This window comes from Echinops telfairi, unplaced genomic scaffold, assembly GCF_000313985.2.
Source record: "Echinops telfairi isolate 266 unplaced genomic scaffold, ASM31398v2 ScPeMD7_7424;HRSCAF=8462, whole genome shotgun sequence".
In the NCBI taxonomy this organism is placed as follows: domain Eukaryota; kingdom Metazoa; phylum Chordata; class Mammalia; order Afrosoricida; family Tenrecidae; genus Echinops; species Echinops telfairi.
Window position 1 is genome coordinate 6,245,619 of NW_022111324.1, and position 25,473 is coordinate 6,271,091.

Below are 25,473 nucleotides of genomic sequence, written 5' to 3' on the forward strand. Positions count from 1 at the left end.
CCTTACAAACCTGGTTAGACCAGAGGATGCACAGCGGTTCAGATGGGAATTGGAAACGCAGGGAATCTAGGACAGATGAACCCCTCAGGGTGGGACATTTTTGTAGAATCGTGGGGGATAGGAATAAAGACAGAAACTCGAAAATTGGTATCTTAATAAATTATCTTAACACATTTTTCCAGGATTCTAAAGACTTTATTGAGTGTGTGAGGAGAAAAATACACTTTTCTGCTCCTGTAAAGATTGACAGCTGGGGAAATCCACAGAGGCATTACGAGTTGGAATTGACTCTGTGGCAGTGAGTTTGGTTTGGTTTGATATGTCCACATAAACAAACAAAATGCATTCCCATTAACCCGCCCCAGTTTATAATCAGTTTTGAAAAAGTAATAACCCAAAGAATATCATTGATTAAGAAAATTTAAGGGGCTCCCAGCTCGAAGTCGCAAAGATTTCTCTCAAACTTGTGTGCTGAGGAGACTCAGATGTTGGCCTCAGCTCTCAGGCTGCACTCGGCAGATCAGCCCATGAGAACGTCTGTATTCACACAAAGGAAAGGATTCCTCCGAAAGCAACAAGGAAGAGGACAGATTGTGGAAATCCTACAATCTGAAAAGCAGACTGAAAGGTGACAGAGAAGCTGAAGATGGGTGGTGGAGAGAGGTTTAACATTGCAATCCCCCAATCTAGAAATGTGAGCAAGAACCAGCAACAGCTTAATACGCAGAAGACCAAGGATCAGAATTCCCAGGTGAAGACTGCTCATAAGAAAAGAGAGAGAGGACAGGGCTACAACCCATCAGCAGTTGCATGGCAGGCCATGCAAAGTCGGGGAAGAACAAAGTACATTTTCCAAATCATCAAAACTGGAACTCTAGCTTATCAAACCCCAACCTACTTTTGAAGTCTCAAACAAACCAGAACTACACTGGAGCCAAATTTAGTGAGCCACCATCCCCAGGTGTTCTCCCTCAACCCCCAAACCACTGGGTTCCTGTTTCCTTTAATCCTTCTGATAAAGAAATGATGACATTTCAACTGAAAACCTTACTTAAAGTACAGGTATAAAATAAGTACTCATGTTTACATTTAAGTATCATCCTAAAAATAGTGGGTCTGAAACAAATTCACTAGCAAATTAATCTATGTCTGTAAAACTAATATAGAAAACGATTAGACTCGTTTTATGTGCACTGTGATATAATGATTTTATCAGTGCAACTTATGACAATATTTACTTGATAATTATGTTTTCATTTGACAACCCTTAATTGTGAAACCATTCCAGTTTAGATTGTGGAAGTGATGAATCAAGCTTTTCTATTTTTTATTAGAGAAAATACTAATTTATCATTCATGCATCAAATTTACTTGTTGAAAACAAGTGGATGAGATAAGCATCTAGCTTCAACAAACTAGGGTTGAAAACCTTGAAGGTTTAGTGTTCTAGAAACACTTGACCAGTAATAGGCCAACTTGATGTATTGCTAGAAGAAAATGTGAATTTTTTTCTTAGTGTATAGTTGTATTTTAGTAATTAGTGGTGAATGTGGAAAGGGCCCTAGGGCCTTACTTAACAGGCATAGTACACACCAAGAGCCCCGTTTCTTAATGTGTAGTAGAAGGGTGTCTATTAACAAATGCACCAAAAATATTTTCCACACAGTATTGACTGACTGCTGAATAGCTTTCAAAATACACTTGTATTCTAGCACTGCACGAGCTACTGACAGTGATCTGGCCTAAGAACCATCCTGCAAAGCTTGCTGCAAGTGCAGGGTTGTAAAACAGGAGTTTTAAGTATCTAGGAAAGTAAGAGCCATGTAAATAATGTGATAAACTTGTGGCATATATAAAGTTTTGTTGGCTTTTATGCTACAAGACTATTTTAGTATGATTTGCTGAATGCAAGACCATAGACTTTTTATACTATAGCCTAATTTTAAAGGTTCAAATTTTTTTTAAAGTTTGCCTTTGTGCTAAAGTGCCAGTGTATGTATGTTCTAATTGATCTGGTTGTAAGTTATATTTCAAAGAAAATTATAGGGTAAGATGTCTTATAATGAAAAAAGTTTAAGCTGCTAAAACACTTTCTGTTTTTAAGAGATGTGAAATATAGCACATACCATATATACTGGAGTGTAAGCTGACCCAAATATCAGCCAAGGCACCTAATTTTAACACAAAAACTACATTAAAAATATACAGAAAAACTCTACTTATACATGAGTATATTCGTAACCTTTTCCCCCTTAAGCCCAAATATTAACTATTAAAAAGATCCTGTTAACCTTAAATATTTTTTACTTAAGACCAGATTTTGTAATCTGATGCTACAAGTTATTCAATGCCAGTGTGCTTTTGTCGTCATGAGTTAAGTGCAGCCCTACGGCTGCCACATAAGCAAACAGTCTTGCACAATATTTTGACTGACAATAATCTTTGCCTAACTTTAAAGTGTCTGCTAAATGAATTACCCCCACTCCCAGTAGCAATTTAAGATAAAAATGTGGTGGAAAGTTAATTTCAAAATTCTCATGGCAGAAGCAGTTTTCTAATTTGGCAGCTTAGGTGTGTTTAGAAGCAGAATGACTAAATGAACTTCAAATAAATCCAGATGAAAAGAAAATGTCCCAGTCTAATATTGGTATCCTAAAGACAAGTTGATACAGTACTTTATAAGAATTTGACACATGAAATTTAAGTAAATAAATTCCCCACCACCACCAAAAAAAAAGAAAATTTAAGGGGCATACCTTTCAGTAATTGGAAAGAGATGAGGTAAAATGTTTCTAATCCATTCATTCAAAATGTATAGCATGCCTAAAAAGCTATGCATTTTGCTCAGCATTTCAAATCAGATTATGCATAAAGTAAATGGAGAGAGAGAAAATTGGTAACAATGTGTATTGTTTCTACTTATTATCCATGTCTGAAAACAGCCTTTTTGCTAAGACTTGAGGAACATAGACCAATGGCAAATTCCCCAATGTTCCGTGCTTCAGGAGAAATTCCAGCTCCCGCACACCAGTAAGATGACACTTATGCATCTGGTAACACGGAAGTCATGCTGCATCTGCCCCGTGATGTACACTAGACGGGCACGGGCCACTGCTCTCCCAAGAATACCATTTTCACTGTTTTGTTTTCATTTTCTTCCAAAGGCACACCTTTTCAAGACATTTAACTTCCCAATGCTGGGGAAATATCATAATAAAAAATAAAATCCACATCTTCTACGATGCGAATTGGACCTCTGGGTTTCCGCAGTCTGTGGGCTTGCATCGTGTTATGCATGGACAGAATTGAAACATCTAGGTCAATGGAGAGTGAACCAAACAGCTGTTGTGTCCAACAGAGGCCCTCTGCAAAGGAGGCTACACTCAGGACACCTGTACCCTGCTACACCCACTAAGCAGTGGTCCAGTGGGACCAGTGGTCAATGACAATGTGGAGATCCATTCCCTAGCTGACTGCTGATATTTTCAGGGCTATCAATTAAGAGTTCTCCATCCTACTGTACAATAGACAGGAATATATTTAAATGGAACACAGCCAAAAAATGAGTAGCTTAAAGAATAGGGAATCACTGCTAAAATCAAGCTGTAGTTTAGTCACTAAGGCACAGTCAAACATGGATGGACCTGGAGTATGGACACTTAGGTTCTGTGTTCACTTGGCCATCAAACAACTTGGTGGTGTTGGGTATGTCACTTCAGCTTCCTATTTCTCTGTTTCCTCATCTCGAATGTGAATAGAAGGAGCCCCTGGACGTTACAAATGGCTAAGCCATCAGCTACTAGCCAGAAATGTTGGCCATTCAAAGCCACCCAGAGAACTGTCAGAAGACAGGCCTCGTAATCTACTTTCCAAAGACCACAACAAAAAATCAAAGCCCTATGGAACTGGTACTATGCACACATAAAATTGCCATTTTTAGACTCCATGACAGTAACTGGTTGGTTGGTTGAATTGAGTTGAAGTTGTAAAACTTCCTGTCATTTTCTAAGCATACAAGTCTCTGTCCTTCCAGTGCTGGAGTCTCTGAGTACCCCCCTCCCCGCTCTCTCTTTCTTTTGCTGCAGGTATGTGAAGACTCCACGTCACACAATCCAAGTAGATTATATTAAGTACATGGATGAGATCGCCACTCTGGTGGGGGTGAAGCCCAACCTTCTCTCGCTCTTCCTCTCAGACCCAAAGCTGGCCATGGAAGTTTTCTTTGGCCCCTGCACCCCTTACCAATACCGTCTGCGGGGCCCAGGGAAATGGGACGGAGCCCGGAGGGCCATCCTGACCCAGAGAGAGCGAATCATCAAGCCCATGAGGACGGGTGTCACTAGCGAATGCAGTCCTTCGTCTTCACAGCTCTCTTGGATTAAGATAGCACCACTTGGACTTGCATTTCTTGCTGCTGGATTATCATACTTTAAATATATTCATCATGGTAAGCGGAAGTAAATGAATGAACATTAAATGGGAAAAGCATGTCATAGTTCCTATTTATCCTACAGTATATTCTACAATCTTTTAGTTTCAAATCGATTCCCTATATCCAGCATTAACTAATACTACTATTGAAAATGTTATCCGGATCCATTTTACAAATGTATTTACTCTGGAAAAAGAGTATACATTAAGTTTTACTGAAAATATAGCAGTATGAATGCACAGGAAAGTCTATTATTAAAAGGAATCTCATGATAGTCTTAACAATCATTTTCACAACATATTTTTAAAGTCTGCACTTACATTGCTTTCACACAGCTAGATTCTTCTTATGTGAAGTTGTAAATAAAATGTTCCTTTATCATTGATTTTTATCTTCCAGATTATACTTTCTTTCAAGTAATTCTATCAAATACTCACAAGACATGAGAACTTTAGTTTATAACACAGGAGATAAAAGGCACAAGGAAAAATATTTTATATATTAATTAATTAAAAACTAAAACATGTAAAATTACTTTTCCTTTATGAAGCTCATTTGCCAACCTTTTCTTGCATTATACAGAAACAACTAAAGAAAAGAGTGCAATAGACTTCCAAAATTATGATGAGTTACTCTAAAGTTATAGTGTACAGAGATAAGAAATCACTATACTATATTAGAGGACCCTTGTTGGCACTGTACAATAAGCTTTGGACTGCTTACTACAAAGTTAATGGTTCCAACCCACCATATGGATGTCTGCTCTCATAAAATTTAAATTCTTTAAAGCTCTGTACAGTGTTGTTGTGGTAGCTATGTAATTTCATGCCAACCTGAAGATATATAAAAGTGTAGGGGTAATATTCAATCTGTCAATCAGTTGCCTCCTGGTGGGTGTGGCCTTCTCATAGGAAGTCCCTTCTCTCTCTGCCTTCACCTTTCTTCTGGCTGACTTTGGATGCTGCCAGAGCCCCATGATGCTTCCACTGCCATTGGATCCACATGACTTTGCACCCACCAGCCTGTAATACTACTGCATTCTGCATCACTGTATGTGGCTGCATGTGTCTTAAGAGGGACTTAGGGTCTAGTATTGGCCTTATGGACTTGAGTTGGACTGGGCTGGGATATTTTCTTGATATATAATTACTTCTTGCTATAAAGTATTTTCTTACACGTATACGAGTGTCTCTGGATTTGTTTCTCTAGTCAACCGGCCTAACACATTCACTGTGAGTCAGAATCAACTCATTGGCAATGAACTTAATACATTATATTAAGGCTGAGGTTATATTGACATCTAAGAACCAAATGCCTCCAAAACCAAGCTCACTGGCCCCATCCTCTTGCCTGACTTCCAAAGAAGCTCTCTTGGCATACATTGTACAGGTGACTTTTAAATTTTTAATAGTTTATTGTTAGCAATTTCACTAACACAATGCATATCTCATATATTTCAAGAGATCAATCAAATTCTTAAGAGTTGTGCGACCATCCCTACAATCAATTCCAGGACCACCTTCTTCTTCTTCTTCTTCTTCTTCTTCTTCTTCTTCTTCTTCTTCTTCTTCTTCTTCTCCTCCTCCTCCTCCTCCTCCTCGTCCTCCTCCTCCTTCTTCTTCTTCTTAATAGTTCCTCTGACAAATAATTCACATCACAAAATTCAATAGTTCAATCATATTAAAAAAGAGTTGCACAATCATCACCACAATCAAATAGGTCCAGAACACCTTCTTCCTTCTTGCACCCACTGTCAGCAGCTGCCCATTTCCCCCACCTCCCAGCCACACCCTCAATAAGCCATTAATTCAGTTACTATCACTATAGATCTACCTATCCCAGATCCCCCACACAGGAAAACATGCAAAAGAACCAGCAAAAATAAATAATGGATAAATAAACCAAAGATGTTCCTCAACTGAAAAGAAAGCAGGAACTATCAAGAACTAGAACAAATTGTAAATAAGTCAAAAAGGAGATGAAATGATAAAGATTAGATTTCAGTGTAGCTGCATCTGCGGCAATCCTTGTTCCACCACACAGGTGACCTTCTAGCTGCTGTGATTCTGAGAAGGTCAGAGAGTTTTCTGACCCCAAATGCCTTCCGCCCCTTCATTAATCTACTATGTAAAATCACTCCAAGATTCAGACTCTGTTATTTAGCTAATAAGTGCTTTCTTGTCTCCCTATTAAAATCAAAACCACCACACAATGAAAGTTAGAAAGCAGTATTCAAGCATTTACAAATTAGAATGAATGGATTGTAGGGTTTGGTTTGAGTTTGATTTTTCAACCTGTGCATAAATTCTGTTAAGGGGGATGGGGAGATAAGGAGATTAAATCCTAAGAGAAATCAATGAAAAAAACCCGAACCAAGTTCATTTCAACTGATAACAATCCTTCAGGACAGAGTAAAACTGCCCTATAGGGTTTTCAAAATTGTACAGGAAAAGCCCAAAAGTGAAAAAATCTCCAAGTAGGATAGCTGGAAGCCGTAAGGGCAAATATCTCCTATTTAAGAACTCTTCTTAGTGTGACACTTACTTGTTAGGATAACTTAACTGGGCATTTCACCACATGACAGAATTGTAAACATCCCTCACCACTCAGCTCAAGCACAATGACCTTGACCCACTGACCCTATAATTTCAACTCATCTTTAAGGTTCAGATGAGTTCCAGAATCTCAAATCAATCTTATCCCTGTCAGTTACCCTTAAGTAAGCTCCGCATCATGGTAACCAGCAGGTGTGTCTGAGTGAATTGCACTCCATACAGATGAGTTTAAAAGAAAGCCAGGTCTTTCTTTTTAAAATAACGTTTTATTGGGAGCTCTTACAGATATTATGACAGTCTATAATTCAATTAGATCAAGCATAATTGTACAATTGCCAACCACCAGCAGTTTCAGAACATTTTCTTTTTTCTTGAACTCTTTGATATCAGCTCCCCTTCATCCCCTCCCACCCCCACCCCTAGCATATCTCTTGGGTTCATTCTTTGGATAACACAGTGTGCTAAGAAATAGAAGATGAATAAAAATATAGCCACTTTCTTCAGAGGACTTATGGCTTAAAGATAACCAAATAGATTATAATACATGTGAAAAAAGACACAAGAATATTATGAGTAGTCATACTTCAAGGATCCCTTATGGCACAAGAATTAAGCAAGAACTTGGCTGTAAACTGAAAATTAGAAGACCTATCTAAGTGTTTTTGGCAAGACTACAGCCTGGGAAGACTTATGGGGCAATTCTACTCTGTCATAGCAGGGCACTTTGAGTTAGCATGGACTCCAAGCCACCTGGAAACACAGCTTCCTGTCCCATGGGCTTCACCCCAGCTCCTGTGTTTGAAAAACCTTCTGTCTGAGTATTGGTGTCACTGGCATTGGAGACACTAAAGAGGTCAAATTAATTTATATTAAAAGGGATATGGCTGGGAAGTCATCTGGGGTGTGTGTGAGAGAGAGAGAGAGAGAGTGAGAGGGGGAGGGGGGATTAATTTAAGAGAGAAAGGAGTTTTAAAATGGCAGCTAGGAAGCAGTTGCCATCACTCCCCTTGACTCTGGCCTCCTTCTGACCTCATCCTAATCACCTTGATCTTCTTGATATCTGACAGGACAGGATATTCCAGGAGCATCTCATGTATCTTCTTCCTCTGAGCTGGAGTCAATCATCTACCCAAGGCTTTGTTCCTTTTGGTGGAAGATGTCATTTAGACACATGGGGACTTTTAAAAACATGTGAAAAGCCATTATCTTTTCATTCCATTTTTCTCCAAACTTTCTGAAGCCCCCTCATACCTTCCATGATAATTACAAACTTTTCCCTTCAGAGGCTGCCCTCAACTTTCAGGATGAAGCCCAAATTTATCAACATGCCCTGAAAAGCTCTCCATAACTTTACCCTTGCTTATCTCTCTAACCATATCTCTGAACTATCTGAGCCTCAAACATGCTAACCTATTTGTAAGTTATCCAAACAAGCCATCTTCTCCCCTGCACATATGCCTCACACTAACTGTGGTCTCTTCCAGATAGGCTTTTCTCAGCTTTTCTCAGCTTATCTGTTAAGACTTAGGTTAGGGACAAGGTCTTCTAAGCAGCCTTCTCTAACCCCTTACTTAAACAGGGACTGGTACATCATTGTATCATAGCACACCATGCTGTGTGTGTGTGTGTGTGTGTGTGTGTGAGAGAGAGAGAGAGAGTGTGTGTGTGTGTGTGTGTGTGTCACGTGCTCAAGGAAAGCTGTAGAACAGAGGAGTAGGATGTTGTAGGGAGGGGAGGGGGACTTGAGTGACCGGTGTCCTGTCCTTGGCTGTATCAGTGAAAAGAGGCACCAGTAGTGTATCCTAACAGTTTCATGTTGTTGTTAAATGCCATCATGTCTATTTCAACTGGCCAGGATGTTTTCCTGCAGAGCTACTGTTAGCTGCTGTTAGGTGCCAGCAAGGCAGCTCTGACTCACAGTGGCCTTATTCACAATCAAAGGAAATGCTGCCCAGTCCTGAGCCATCCTCACAAGTGTTCCTGTGCCTGAGCCCATCGTTGCAGACGCTGTGTCCATCCATCTCTTTGAGGGCCTTCCTCTGTTTGCTGCCCCTCCACTTTACTTGACCTTGTCCAGGGACTGATGTCTCCTGACAATATATCCAAAGAATGTAAGCAGAGCTACTAAGTGGGCCCGAACTGTCAACCATTCAGCAGCTGAGCTCATAACCATAGCACCACAAGAGCCCTTAAAATTGTCATAAAGATATTGAAATATTCACTGAAGTTGAAATTCCATCTCTGTGTATGGTACAGTTGAAGTTCTCCATATCTCTCATAGTAACTTGAATGGCATGGCAGGAAATTCATCCCACAGACCACTTACAACAGCCTCAGCATAACAACTTTGTGTGTGTGCATGTGTGTCATTATTTTTTTATTAAGTAAGGCAAGGTAGCAACAGAGAGGGAAATGTGATAATAGCCTTGCTTAGAAATAGCTTCATAAACCCCAAGTCAAATTCAGGAAAACGGTTTTTCATATAGGGTTACTGGGAGCTACAATTTTATGATATATGACAGAAACAGCAACAACAAATAAAAGCAATGGGAAGAAACAAAATAAGTATCACTATGAGCTAGACTGAACATCATTTTCTGAATGCTGGACCTAGACATCTTTACAGGCACCTTGGCTCCTGAATGCCTAACCCTGCGAAGTTGAGGGAACTTATAAATGTTCAACGCAGCTTCCGAGGGTAGAAAACAACATGGGTGGGGAGGATTGTAAGTGTCATAGGAGTTCACTTTAGATGCTGTGATTAGAAATTGTAGCTACAAAGAAAAAAAGCATTTTAAGTGGAGTGGAGAAAATTCTAAGTAAAGAAGGAGTTAATTAACTGACTGCATCACACCAATTTCCCTGTTCTGGTGTTTACTCTGAATCCAGCCAGATGACCTCCAGCAGATTTCCCCATTCTTAAATTTGTTCAACTGACATTTTTTTTCGGTTTAAATAAAGTAATTTGTAAGTCAAACATCAAGACAATTTTTTCAGACCCCTCTTTTCCAGTTCCGTCTGCATTCTCAGTCCCTGCGGCCCTTCCGCCCTGTGGAGGGAGCACAGTCCTCACATGGGGTTGCCATAAGCTGTGTTCAACTTAATAGCACCTGGTTATGGTTTGGTTTTGCCCATCTAGTGAAAACGAGAATCTGCAAGCTAAAATGAATTTCACAGAAACCATGAAAAACTTAATGCTGGAAAAAGGCATTTAAACAAAGGAAAATATATACCAGCACGAATAAAGATTCACTGAGGATTCATGAGTAAGTTGTTAGGGATCGGGAGGGGAGACCTTTGTTTGCTCTTTTGGCATTCTGTGATACCAATATTCTTCACCAGCACCACAATTCAAATGCAATAGTTCTTCTCAGCATTCCATAGCCAATGTACAAATGTCACATTCACATGAGACAATTGAAAATAATATGGCTTGGGTCAGGCATGCCTTTGTCCTCAAAGTGACTTCCCTCTCTTCATCACTATAAAGAAGTCTTGTGCAGCTGATTTATGCATTGCAATGCATCAATGACCTCTTGGCTGCTGCTTCCATGAGCATTGATTGTGGATCCAAGCAAGACAAAATCCTTGACAACTTCAATCTTTTCTCCATTTATCATGATATTTCCCAGTGGTCCAGTTGTATTTTGACTTTCTTTACATTGAGTTGTAATCCATACTGAAGGCTGTAATCCTTGATCTTTGTCAGCAAGTCCTTCAAGGCCTCCTCATTTTCATCACGCAAGGTTGCTTAGAGTCAGAGAATTTATTTTGGAAGTTGTAGGTTACAAACAAGATCAAGACCAATTCATGATCTAGTTCTTTACTCATGACAGCCTCTTCTTAACTATAGCAACAGGTAGATTCTCGGCTCCTTAGCACTTATCCTCCATACTGTTTCAGCAAATGTCACAAGACTCTAACACCATTGGAATAATTGTACTACCAGAACAAGACACAACGAAGAAGTCAATGGCAAAAATAGCAAGGGAATTTTAGAGGAAAACTTCCCTGCTTAATGAATGAAAACCAGGCAACCATTCAGGAGGCCAAAAGAACACCAGCTAGACTGAACCCCAAGAAGAAGTCATCAAGGCACATGATAGTTAAACAATCCAACTTTGAGGAAAGGGAGAAAATCAAAAGAATAGCTGGGGGTTCTAAAGGCACCCAAATAAGAATATGCTCAGACCTATCCGTGGACATCATGAAGAAGAGGAGACAGTGGAGTAACATAATCTGAAAGTTGAAAGAAAATAATGCACACCAAAGAATACTCTACCCAGCCAAATGATCTATCAAGATAGATGGAGAAGTAAGAGCCTTCCCAGACAAGACAAAACTCAAATAATATGTTAAAAGAAACCCAGCTCTACAAAAAAAAAAAAGTCTTATAAACTCAGTAAAAGCAGAATAACACTCACTGAGCACAAATAAGAGACAACCACATAGAGTAACTCCACCCAGAGATCAACACAGTGAAAACAGCCCCCAAGATAGCATGGGCTCAATGGTGAAAAGAAGGTAAGAATGAAACATACACACACTGCACTGATAAGGGAGGCAGGATCCAGGACAGATGACTCCTTCAGGACCAGTGGTGAGAGGGGCGAGGCCTGGAGGGTGGAGGGAATGTGAGGTAGAAAGGGGGAACCGATTACAAGAATCTACATATAGCCTCCTTCCTGGGGGGTGGACAGCAGAAAAGAGGGTGGGGGGAGACGTCGGACAGTTTAACTTATGACAAAACAACAATGATTTGTGAATTACGGAGGGCTCATGAGGGAGGGGAAAATGGGGAGGGAATGGGAAAATGGGCAGCTGATATTAGGGGCTAGAGTAGAAGGCAAATGTTTTGAGAATGATGAGGGCAGTGAATGTGCATATGTGCTTGACACAATGGACATATGTATGGATTGTGATAAGAATTGTACGAGCCCCCAATAAAATTTTTTTTAAAAAAAAGAAGGGAGGCAGGAAAACACCCAACACAAAAGGTATGAGATGACATCACAGAGTCCACAGATGGGTGTAATAATTCTGAATTATCAATGGACTGAATCACCTATTGAAAGACAAAAAGTAGCCAACTGGCTTAGAAAACACGACCCATCAATCTGCTGCCTACAAGGCACATCTCAAACTTGCAAAAATAGGCTGATAATCAAAGGCTGGAGAAAAATATTGCAAGCAAATGGCAATTCATAAAAAAAGTAGGGGTTGCAATCCTAATCTGGGACAAAATTGATCTCAAGGTGCAAGCCATAACAAGAGAAAAGAAGGGGCACTGTAGAATGTTCAAGGGAACAGTAGACCAAGAACCAGTGAGCATAATGTGAAATTTGTGAATCAAATGCTCCAAAAGATGAAAAAAGAGATCACAATATGTGACTTTAAGACACAACTCTGCAAGAAATATAGCTCACAGGGGAAGAAGTTTAACAAGGAAGCTACAGAACTTTACAATTAGACAACTTGACCTGATAGACATTCTCAGAGATCTCCACCAAGATGCAATAAAATTCACATTCTTTTCAAGCCCACGTGGCACATATTCAAAGACAGACCACATGATGGGGCATGAGTCGAGCCTGTGTAAATTCAAATACTTAAAGATGACTTAGACATCCCTCTCAGACCACTATACTATAAGGCTGGAAATCAACAAAAGGATGACTAAGAAAACAGGGCAAACAATTGGAGGATGAAAAACTCTCCACTGTAAAATGAGTGGGTACTGACCCAGATCAGAGATGAAAGTAAGAAGTTTATAGAAAGCAATGAGAATGAGAATATGATGTACCAAAACCTTTAGGACACAGCAAAAGCTGTTATCAGAGGAAGTTTGATAGCAATAAATGCACACATAAAAAAGGAAGAGACTTAGGATTGATGTGCTGGCACAAAACCTCCAGCAATTAGAACAGAGTCAACAGGATAATCCTAGTAATAGCAAAATAAAATAAAATAATGAAAATCAGGGCTGAGATACAGGAGAGGGAAAATAAGAAAGTAATTCAAAAGCTGGTTCTTTGATAGGATTGACAGAATTGATAGATGATTAGCAAACCTAACCAAAGAAAGGAGGGTACAAATTTCAATAGCTAGTATGAGGGATGAAACAGGGTACATTACAACAGACCTAATGAAACTAACAGGCTAATATCACAGTACTACAAAGGCCTGTACTCCAATGAATTCAACAACTTGGAATACATGGACAAATAGTTGGAAAAAGATTCCCTCCCTAGATTAGCCCAGATTGGTGTCAAGAACCTCAACAGACCTGTAGCAATTGAAGAAATAGACAAGGTTATCAAGGGATTACCAGCAAAAACATCCCCCAGACCAGATGGCTTCACAAGAGAATTCTACCAATCATTTAGGGAGCAATTGACACTAATCCTATACAAACAAGCACAGAAAAAGACTGAAAACTCCCAAACTCTATGACACTAATATAACACTGATACCTAAAGTGGGCAAGGATCCCACAAGAATTAAAAGCTATATACTGATATCTCTAGTAAGCATCGATGCAAAAATCTTTAACAAATACTTGCCAATAGAATACAAAAGTATATAAAACATTTTGAAAATGATGATGGCAACATATGTACCAATGTGTTTGATGCAATTGATACATGGATTGTTAGAAGAGTTGTAAGAGCCCCCAATAAAATGACTTATTTAAAAAAAAGGTGGGTAGGCAATGTTCAACTCTTAACGATATAGATGACAATACACTCAGTGGTGATGGGCTTTAGGGCTATTATGAACAGTATTACCATATACATTTTTGCTGTGTTATATACCTAGAAGGGCAATTACTAGTTCCAAAACTATGCATATGCATAAAATAAATTTGTTTTCTTTTTAGACATTTGCTTTAGATGATTAATTATTTGGGTGAGGCAGGGGACACAAACCAAAAAAACACTTTGATGGTATTTAGAAAATCCATAAGTGTATAGCTAAGTGATCTGAAATATAAAGGGACTTCAATACATTTTTGGAGAATTTCTATTATTTTTAAATTAATTATTCCATGCATTTTTGAAGTCCCCCTCACATTTTCGTTTTCTTTCTCTTTTTGGAAGGTTAAAAAATAATTTATTGAGCCCTGCCCTCCCAGGCTCCAGGTCACTTTTGCCGCTTGTAGGTCTTGTGTGCTAGCCCTAGGGAGATGGAGGACGGCAGTGATGCGACTCGCTGCTCAATGAGCCTCATGAGGCTGGAGAAGCTGACTTCCTCGTACTGCCGGAACACGGCCAGCAGCTCCATCTCTTCATACATGGCCTTCACCTGTGCCACCTTCTCTGCCTCCTTCTGCCTGTCATTTTCCTGCAGGACCCAGCGTTGCTCTGGAGAGGCCTGCTGCAGACACTGAACCACCAGCCAGCTGCATTTGTTGTCTTGGATGTCAATGCCAACCTTGTCCCTCACAGTGGGGTCACCAAAGAGGTCCAGGGAATCATCCTGGCTCTGAAAGTACTTGCCCATCTCCAGCAGGATCCGCTTGGCATCAGCATGCTCCTTCTTCTCCCTGTCAATGCCCACCACGGACGTGGCAGCAGCGACGTGGTGGTAAAAGGAGTAGAAAGAGGTCTTGTACTTGACATTGGATTTTTACCTCTTTGGAGTAAACCTGCTGAGATCCACATTGCCCTGGCGGGCAGTGATGAGGTCCAGGGCTTGTCCCTTCTCAGTCTGGTAGGAACTCTCCAGGAAGAGCTCGGGTAGCAAGGCTGCCCCCAGCAGTAGAGCTTTAACAGGTGGCAGACACGGGATTCCAGCAGCCTGGCATCATTGATGGCATCCAGACCTATGGCTGGCTTCTAGTACCAGCAGGGCTGCCCCTGGGGGGTGAGGGATGAATCCATTATGTCATCCAGTGTCAGGAGGAAAGCTTGGAGCAACTCGACCCACCAGCCCACCATCAGGGCCCGCTGCAGACTGTCAGCATCCTGCTTCCTGGGCTCCACCAGGGCCTGGAACACAGCCACCACCATCACACCTCGGTTGTACTTGTCTCTGAGGACATTGCACTGAAGAACCTTGCTGAGCTGGGCAACAGCGTCTCCCGTGTCTGGGTGCCCCAGCTCATCCTCGGTCAGCATGGGAGAAGTGATGGATGAAATTCTTCTTTTCTTGGACGTGAGCGACCACTCTCTGGTCTCCATTCATTCTGAGAGGCGAGCAACATGCATGCTCTGTTCCAAGCTGCTAGTTCTTGCTTGGTCTGCCACCACCACACCCACTCATTACATTTTCAATAAAATATTTTAATATTAAGATGGCACCTTAATTCTGCAAATCTGTCCTTTACATGTTTTACATGACTCATCCTGTATATTTTGGGTTTTTAAATAGTTTTAATGAGTTATAATTAACATTTAATACAATTCAATATTTCAATCATCACAGGCAACTTTGGAATGATTTCTTCCTTCTTGTACCCATTGCCATTGACTTCAGATTCCCCCACAACCTCCTGTTCCATGCCCCTGAGTTATTGTTAATCCAGTTTCTCTCTTCATAAGTCCACCCATCCTGACTTTCCTATACAGAAAAACATGCAAAACAAAGATAAAAGGACCAAGCAACAATCTCCAAATTTACCTACATAAATCAAAAAGGAAGTGGAGAATATTTTTAACCCAGAATAAATTCAAAATGGGTCAAAAGGGAGATCTAATGATCAAGGTATTTCATTTCAGCCTAAATCAAACCAGTTGAAACCAAACTCACTGCTATCGAGTAAATGACTCATTGTGACCCTATAGGACAGGGTAGAGCTGCCCCTGTGAATTTGAGACTGTCACTGTTTAAGAGAGTACAAAGTCCTGTTTTCTGTCCAGAAGGGCTGCTAGTGGTTTCAAACTGCTGACCTGGAAGATTGCAGCCCAAAATGTAATCACTACACCTCCAGGGCTCCTCCAACCTAACCACAGCTGCTAAAATCTACTTCACAATGTTCTTTGTCTGATATTTAAGTTTATATGCATTCCTAAACTGATCAGTAAGGATTCACTAGATATTCAATCCATATTAGAGACCCTGCAAATGGATTTGGGGCTTCATCTATAATCTATAGCATTGAAAACTGTATGTTTAGAATTTAGGCTCTGGTACCATTTCCTCCCCACGTTTGGATTTTATTAGTGACAACCTTTGGATCACACCTGTTGGTATACTGCTTCCATGTGGTTTTAGCTAAATTCTCCCTTAGATAGGCCTTTACTTTGAGACATACCTGTAAGATTCCAGGTTCTATATTTTCTGATAGCCAGGTCCCTGTGATTTCTTCACCACATTTGCTGTACTCTATGTTTGGGTTGGCATTTGGCCGAGTACTCATGAGAGGAATCTATTTTTGTACTAACAAGTGTGTTAGTATTCTTTATGAAGAAATAAGAGAATTAATTTAGAAGGAGCCAATGCGACTACCTCTTTTCATTCTGTTCCTGTTAATTGTGTCTTTTCCCATTCTAGACTTTACTTTATCATACTTTCTCTTATACACACATGTACACAGCCCACAGCCCCACCTTTTAAAGAAATTGCTTGCCTTTATTCTTACCAAATTTATTATAACAATCTTGAGCATTTTTTATCATTCCATGTTTAATGAATACAAAATGTTAACTGAGATTTTCCAATTCTTCTGAGGACTGAGGAAAATTGTTTCTGAGAAATGAACACAAAGACAGGGACTGTTCAGATAATGAGAGAGATTTTTGAAGCAGGTCACAGTAGGGTTTGAGGCACTCAATAAAATGTTTTAAAAGATGTCAAGAGGAATTCTTAACATTCCAAAGTTGTGCTTATAAATTTAAACAAAGAAAGAACTAAAAATCCTGACTTCTCTTAAGGGAAGACATATTCCCTTTTCTGACAATTTGACAGTGACATTGTTTGAAAAGAAAATACAATTTGTTTTTGAAATTATTTACAAGACCATGAGTAGTTATGGGTCCCATAAAAACATGATTATAGCTATCATTTGTGACCACTGTTTTCACTCATTGATCTTCCCCAAGTTTCCTGAGAGTCTTCAGATGGCTACTAATTTTTCTTATGGCTGAAAAACTAAAACTCAGTGAGTGACGTGACAGCTGACACCAAAAAGGAAGAAGAAAATTACAAAGTAAAATGAAAATAAAATTAATTGTTGGTTTGCCTCTTCAGATGAAGGTATATACTTTTCTTCATTGTGTCGTTCGGGTGCAGAGGAAATGTTGTTCTTAGATGCAATTGAATTGAACAACAGAACAAACCACCGCATGGTCCTGCACCGTCTTCACAACCGCTGCTGTGTTTGAGTCCATTGCTGTAGCTACTGCTTCAGTCCATCTTGTTAACAGTCTTTCTCCTTTGTGATGACCACTAGTCGTCTCAAGGACTGGTTCTTCCTGCTAACATGCCCCTGGGGCACGATACTAAGTCTCATCATCCGCTTCTCTAAGGAATAGTTTCACTGGGCTTCCAAGCAGAGTTGTTTGTTCTTCCGGCAATTTAATATTTTTCAACAACATGATTCAAAAGTATCCATTCTTTTTGGTCTTTCTTATTCACTTTCCAGATTTGACATGCCTACGAGGCAATTAAAAATGCCATGATTTGGAAGAGATCACTGGAGGTATGGGTGCTATAGCAAAGTGTAGTGAAGAAACTGTATAGTGCCCAATAAGGAAGACTAGCATCTCAAGTCTTAAAGTCTTGTCTTCAAACAAGCAGCCCTCTACCAGTCTGTGTGATCCAAGGACAGTAAATAATAAAATCCAAATCTGAAGGTAAATCGTGAATATCTGGTTTGCAGAAGGTTATGGATGACAGTTGAAATTCAAAATCCATTTGCAGGGTTCACACATAGATTAAACCTCTTGTGAATCCTCTCTGAACATAGTTAAGTGATGTGAATAGCCTTGTTATCAAATAGGGATTGTTGTAAACCTGATTATGGCAGATATACTTAAGTTAAAATGTAATATCTTATCATTTGATCTCCCTTGTGAGTCATTCTAAAATTGTTTCATTAAAAAATATCTATGGGAGAAACGCATACAATAAGCCTCTAGTGTTGTGGTTCTCAACCTTCCTAACGCCGTGACCCTTTAATACAGTTCCTCATGTTGTAGTGACCCCCCCAATCATGAAATTATTTTCGTTACTACTCCATAATTGTAATTTTGCTACTGATATGAATCAGGTGACCCCTGTGAAAGGATCATTCAACACCCAAAGGGGTCGTGACTCAAAAGTTGAGAACCGCTGCTCTAGTGAATCTTCTCTGACTGAAGGCCGACAAACGATATGAATAATCTTGCTCTCATGCAGGTGCATTGGAAAGCGGATTGTTGCAGATGCAGTTAGTGTAAAACATAACAAGCCCTGAGGGCAATATGCCAGCTCAGAGCAGCCAAGGAACAGAGGGAATCACAGGGCAGGCCCCATCACAAGACAAGACAATGTGTCCCTCACTGACACATAGTGTTAAGGGGGACGGCATTGGGGACACAGTGTGGGAGATGTGCCCAATCTGACGCCACAGCACTGGGGTGAACACTAAGGGTGTACAGCGGAACAGCAAGGGGAGCAAAGCAACAAATTCCCCAAGGAATGCCAAAGGTGGACTTGGGGCCAGGTCATGGCACCCCAGCGGAGTCTACTGGGAAACACTCATAAAGGTCAACAAACAGACCTGGAACTGCTTAAGGGCTTTTCGGTTTTTGCTGTTGGTTTTTCTTTTTCTCCTTATTTATTTTTTTGTTTTGTTGTATTAGCTGTTGTTGATATATTTTTTGTCTTCTTTATTGTTATGTTCTGCTCTCCTTTGTTTTTTGAGTATGTTATTGTCTATGAATGTCTATCCGAACAAGATAGGCAGGATGGACAACACAGAAGAGAGAACAATGGGACCAATGGGACCTTGGGGACACAGGAGAGGGAGAGAAGGAGGAAAGGAGGGGGATGCCAACAAACCCAGGGACAGGGGAAGAATAAGTGATCTAAAATGTATGGCAAGAAGGGCATAGGATGGGGGGGGGGGGGGTCGGGGCTCCATCAAGGGCAGTGTAGCTGAGAGGAATTACCAAAACCCGAATGAAGGCCAAACACGGGAGTGGGAAGGGAGGAAAGTAAAAGGAAATAGAGGGAAGAACTGGGAGGCACAGGACAGTTGTAGAGTTCTATACACAGGCGTGTGTGCATATATAAATACATTTATATACAATGACAGAGGAGTAGCACTATGTACATATATTTATTTATAAAGTATTATGGTAGCAGATGGACATCGGACCTCCACTCAAGTACTCCCTCGGCATGAACAATTTGTTCTACTAACATGACACTTTGTGATGTTCACCTCCCCTAACACAATCGCTGAAGATAAAACAGGAGCATAAACAAATGTGGTGAAGAAAGCTGATGGTGCTCAGCTATCAAAAGATATAGTGTCTGGGTCTTAAAGGCTTGAAGGTAACCAAGCGGCCATCTAGCTCAGAAGCAACAAAGCCCACATGGAAGAAGCACACTAGCCTGGGTGATCCTGAGATATTGATGGGATCAGGTATCAGGCATCAAAGACCCAAAACAAACCAAACAGAAAGGGAGGGCATAGTGGAGAAACAAAGCCCATCCGTAGTCAATTGGACACCCCTCTGTCAGAACGGCCAGAAGGAAGAGAAGAGCCAGCCAGGGTGCAGTATAACACTTATGAAACACATAACCTTCCTCTAGTTCTTTAATGCTTCCTCCCCCTCAAGACCCCAACTCTATCTTACCAATGGTACAGATAAGAGCTCAAAACACAGGGAATCCAGAACAGACAAACTCCTCAGGAGCAATTAAGAGAAGCAGCGAAACTAGGAGGGTAGGGGTAGTGGGGGAGAGTGGGGGGCAACTGATCACAATGATTGATGTGTGGCCCCCATCCCAGGGGGATGGACAGCAGAAGGGTGGGTGAAATGGGACAGCAGTCAGTGTAAAACATGAAAAAATATAACAATTCATAGATTGTTAGGGGGGTATGGGGGAGGGAGGGATAGTAGAGGAGGGTGGGGAAAAAGAAGAAGCTGATGCCAGGGGCTCAAGTAGAAAGAAAATGTTTTGAAAAGGATGATGACAATATATGTAAAGATGTGTTTGACAAAATGGATATATGTATGGATTGTGATAAGAGCTGTAAGAGCCCCCAGTAAAATAAAATACAATTTTTAAAAATGTAATTCCTTATCATTTGATCTCCCTTTTGAGACATTTTTAATTTGTTCTAGTTTTTAATATTTTCTCTTTTTTTAATTGAGGGTTTTCTCTGTTAATACTTTGTTATTGTTGTCAGCTTTATTGTTGTTGTTCTTGTTTTGAATGTTTTTCTGTATATGAAATCCAGCATAGGTAAATCTATGGCGACAGTAACTCGATTGATGATTCCTTGAGGTTCATTTGAGACCTGCTTCACCACGCTGCTGGTATATACATTGTTTGAGCTTGAGGCTGGTGGATCCTGTCGTCTTGCATTGCTTGAGTTTTATATCCCATCCAGGCCTGCTTCACTAAGCTCCTGAGCTGCTGTATGTTGTTGACCTGCCCTGCTGTTTGCTGCCTGTGAGCAGTCTCTGCCTGTATGGCCTGAGGGAAGACTCAGCTGTCTGTTTCCTTGACCTTGGACCCAGAAACCCTCATGAGTTGAAGGACTTCCAATATATTAACTGTTCCACAGAAGTAAGTTGAACTGAGCCCTCTGTACTGCTGTGTGGACTAATTAGCTATTATATTCTTTCATGTTGTATAAACTTATATATACATAAGTGTCCTGGTTTTGTTTCTCTAGAGAACCCTGCCTAACACAGAAGGTCATGCCCACAAGGAAGCACCTGTTTGGCAGGCTTAAACTCCACTCTTAATACCTTCAAGCTGACATTAAATTATGTAACCACATGTTTCTCTTCTATTTGAATCAGAACACATCAGCAAATGAAGGTCCTGAGAGTCTCACTCCATTCAGGGCATTAAGGTTGAGAGTTCTTCCTCAGTTATATTTTGAGTGTTCCCATAAGGGAATCATTTTCTGACACTATATTTGATCAGGTTCCACTGCTATTCATAAGTTTTCCACTACTATGTTTGTGTCCAGAAGTAAATCACCCGGTTCTCCTTCCTAGTCTATCTTACGCTGAAAGCTCTGCTGACACTTGTCCACCATGAGTGACCCTTGGGTATCTGAAATACCAGTGATATACCTTCCAATATCACAATTACTGCGAGCCCCCACCATATGACAAACTAAAAGATAAATTGTGGGTACAACATATAATGTATATTCAGTTGCCCCATCTCAAATCATACTTAAATATAGTTTTAGTAGTACCACCTTCCACTCTTCCTTCACAATCAATTTCTAATATGTGAACAGTGGAAGGGATCTAGACTCAGACTATTGCTGAAACCCTCAGGTCAAACTGACCAGATTTCAAGTGCTAGTCCTGCCCTTTATTGAGTGTCATTGTGCATCCCTGAGTTGAGTGACTGTGTCCTTGCCTGTTATGTGTGAATCGCACAGAGGAATCATGAAGAATAAATGAGCCAAGTATTTCTGAATCCAAGAACCTCCCAATTGTTATAGTTTTCTAACACTACACAGCTACACACACACAAAAAATGTTCATTTTTTAAAATCATTTTATTGGGGGCTCATACAACTCTTATCACAATACATACATACATGTGTCAGGCACATTTGTACATTTGTTGCCATCATCATTCTCAAAACATTTGCTTTCTACTTGAGCCCTTAATATCAGCTCCTCATTTCCCCCCTCCCTCCCGACTCCCCCATCCCTCATGAACCCTTGATAATTTATAAATTATTATAATTTTGTCATATCTTACACTGTCCGATGCCTCCCTTCACCCACTTTTCAGTTGTCCATCCCCCAGGGATATGTAGATCCTTTTAATCAGTTCTGACTTTCTACCCCACCTTCCTTCCACCCTCCTGGTATCGCCACTCTCACCACTGGTCCTGAAGGGATCATCCATCCTGGATTCCCTGTGTTTCTAGTTGCTATCTGTACCAGTGTACATGCTCTGGTCTAGCCAGATTTGTAAAGTAGAATTGGGATCATGATAGTGGGGGGAGAAAGCATTTAAGAACTAGAGGAAAGTGGTATGTTTCATCGTTGTTATACTGCACTCTGACTGGCACATCTCCTCCCTGCAACCTTTCTGTAAGGGGATGTCCAGTTGCCTACAGATGAGCTTTGGGCCCCCACACCACACTCACCCTCCTTCACAATGATATGATTTTTTGTTCTTTGCTGCCTGCTACCTGATCCCTTCAACACCTCATAATTACACAGACTGGTGTGCTTCTTCCATGTGAGCTTTGTTGCTACCCAGCTAGATGGCCGTTTGTTTACCTTCAATCCCTTACAACCCCAGATGATACATCTTTTGATAGCCAGGAACCATCAGCTTTCTTCACCACATTTGCTTATGCACCCGCTTTGTCTTCAGCAATCTTCTTGGGAAGGTGAGAATCATGGAATGCCAGTTTAATAGAAAAAAAGTGTTCTTGCATTGAGGGAGTACTTGGGTGAAGGCAAATACTAATTTTTTAAGATAAATACATTGTTTTATGAAAGTTTATAAACCAATATTTATTTAACTGACCCTATATGTAAAAGTCTTGTTTAAAATAGGGATATGAGTCAAAGTCTTCAAACATCTTGTATGTTTCAAAGACATTTTGGCATAACAGAGTAACATGTGAATCCAGGGACCCGTTAGGGAATACACTTACTCCTTACCTATTGATGATATCATTATGCAACATTTCACAATTACTACAACTTTGGAAATAATCCTCAAGTAGTATTTTCAATGATCTGGTTCCCACATGGACCACAGTCAGGGTCAAGGCACCCTTTCCAAGTCATCCCAAATACATACTGGAGGCCCCATTAGAGGGACAGTAGCAGGACCATTGTAGGACACATCTTGGTGTAGCCATAGAGGGTTCAGGGTAATAGTGGGATGATTCAAGGTTGAGGATGGGCAAGAGGATGTTGAGAAATGCCTGGGGAGCTCTTTGGGGAGGGTAGTCAGAAAGGGAAAGGACCATATGGGGAGAAGGACAAGTGCACGTGAAGGAAAAGGGGAGGCTTCACCCAGAGTAGGTGGTGGGAGATGACAGGCAGCAGACAATGCCTGACCACCACCACCTCCAGCCCTAACTCTTATGAAAAGCATGGTGGTGCAGGAGGACCCACCACTCTGCACATGCCTGAAGCACCCTAGGGACAGTGAGCAACAGGCGGAGGGTGATGTGGGGACACCAACAGTAAAGACGGATGCAGCCCCGACTCTCCCACACAGAACACCAATTTCACATGATGGCCTGGTCTTTGGAACTTAACCATGTTGATAGATGTGGGTGAGGATTATATTCTGATGTTCATGGTTCTACATACATCTCCAAGACACTAATCAGATTTATTTGTCGAACCAGGGCTAGATATGGACTGTCATCCATAGTTTCGAGATAAATAAGCCACTGGGCTCTGTCAGAAAGCCTCAAAGAAATACACACAATAAGATGAATGTATTGCTCTGTCCACTCTGTGCACTCCAGAGAGCCCTTCTCAGAACAAAGAAGTCCTTTCAGAGAGCGTGTTGTTGACATAAAAAAGCCTCCACCCTTTCCTTCTCTGTCAGTCCCAATAGAGACTGTAAGTGCACACAGAGAAAGCTCGGCAAACACTCCTGACTCTGACTAAATTCCCACTGAACAAGCCTATGCATGAGGGGGAGTCAATCATAAAGGAGACACATTATATATAAGCTTAGTATTTTTGACATGGTTTTCCCTAAATCTTCAAAGGAGTGTATTACAAAATAATACTACTTATAAATGTGCAACAATTTGAAACATGAGCTAATTACTCTGCATAATGTCCTTTAGATGCCAGGAAGTATTAATATCGATTCATGTTTGAGGTAATGAAACAGATATGGGAAGTTCACTGGCCTAAGGCACCACAATGAGTGGGGATTAAGATCCAAGAACACCCAGGGGAGATGTTGTGGTTTGAATCCATAGTTGTCCTGTCCTGCTTCGCAAAACTTGCAGGATGTCACTTACAAATCAATAATGGACCTACACGACCTCAGTGCCTCAGGAAGTGGGGCACCCTCTCCCTTGACCTACCCAACACAAGGTAGTTTCACAGGCATGCTTGGCAAGATCATAGGGGCCCTGCTTTTCAGTTTGTTGATCCCCAAGTGGGTATCACAGTGAGCGGTTCACAGCTTGGTGCCCCAGCTGAATGTAATGCAATGTATGGGCTCAAAGCACAAAAAAGCAAACCTGTTGCCTCTGAGTCGATTCTAACTAGGGGCAACCCACTTGCTATGAAGGAGAATTGCTCCATCAAGTTTCCATGACTACGTTCTTTATGGAACCAGATCACCAAGCCTTGGCCCTAGTCCCCCTGGGGCTTCATTTGTGCCATCCAGGACCTTAAAACATGGATAGACCCTCATATAAAAAGCAAATTCTTGCTTTGTCTTGCTTTGGCATATTGTTTGGTTAGCAGACAGGCCATTTGAATCATAAGCCTACTGTGACCCTGAGAAAAAAGCACCACAGTTCTAACCTTGGGCCAGCAGTTGTTCCTATTTATGAAATTTTATGCATTTTCTTTTCAAAAGTTTGTTTCATTTTTCCATGATGACTGTCAGTTTGTTATGTTATGGGGCTTGCATGTCTCTGTAATGCAGTAAGCTGTGTCACTGGTATTTCAAATACCAGCAGGGTCACCCAAAATGAAAGCTTTCAGCAGAACTTCCAGATGAAGAATAAACTACAAGGAAGGAGTGGTCTGTCCACTTCAGGAGGATTAGCCACAGAAACCTGGTGAGTAGGAGAACATTATTATATCCTGAAAACCTCATGAATACCATCAGAACCTTGTCAGATATAGTGCCAGAAGATGAGCGAGCCCCTAAGGTTTGTCAACAAATTTCAGTGGAGCTTCCAGACTGAAACTGATCAAACGTGCAGTCAAGATGCATTGGTAAGTATTGGTGATTGGAATGCAAAAGTTGGAAACAGAGGAAGGAATAAGCCAAACCAAACCCCTTGCCATCAAGTCCACTCCCACTCACAGGGGCCCTACGGGCCAGGGTAGCACTGCCCCAACGGGCTTTCAAGACTGTAATGCGTTATGGGAGTACAAAGTCCCATCTTCCTCCCAGAGCAGCTGGTAGTTTCAAACTGCCGAACTTGTGGTTTGAAGGCCGACATATAACCGGTACACCAAGGAAAAGCAACAGTAGTTGGAAAATACGACTTTGGTGACAAACACGAGGCTGGAGATTCCATGACAGAATTTTCCAAGACAAAGCACTTCCTTATCTCAAACACTTTCTTTCAACAACCTAAACCGAAGGACGTGGTAACTATTTCTAGCGGGGGAA

General features: G+C 40.9%; 1 protein-coding gene and 2 pseudogenes across 1 annotated transcript in view; 2 read left to right on the forward strand and 1 right to left on the reverse strand.

Moving 5' to 3' along the window:
- Positions 1-4,461, forward strand: part of LOC101655879 (flavin-containing monooxygenase 5-like) — a 29,204-nt gene extending 24,743 nt beyond the window's left edge. Inside the window, exon 8 of the mRNA XM_004706853.1 lies at positions 4,086-4,461. Within this exon, the coding sequence (XP_004706910.1) occupies positions 4,086-4,461 (376 nt within the window). The remainder of the gene's footprint in view (positions 1-4,085) is intronic.
- LOC101659434 lies at positions 628-1,068 on the forward strand (annotated as a pseudogene).
- Positions 4,462-14,130: 9,669 nt separating the features above from the next.
- LOC101659121 lies at positions 14,131-15,183 on the reverse strand (annotated as a pseudogene).
- Between the last annotated feature and the right edge of the window lie 10,290 nt (positions 15,184-25,473).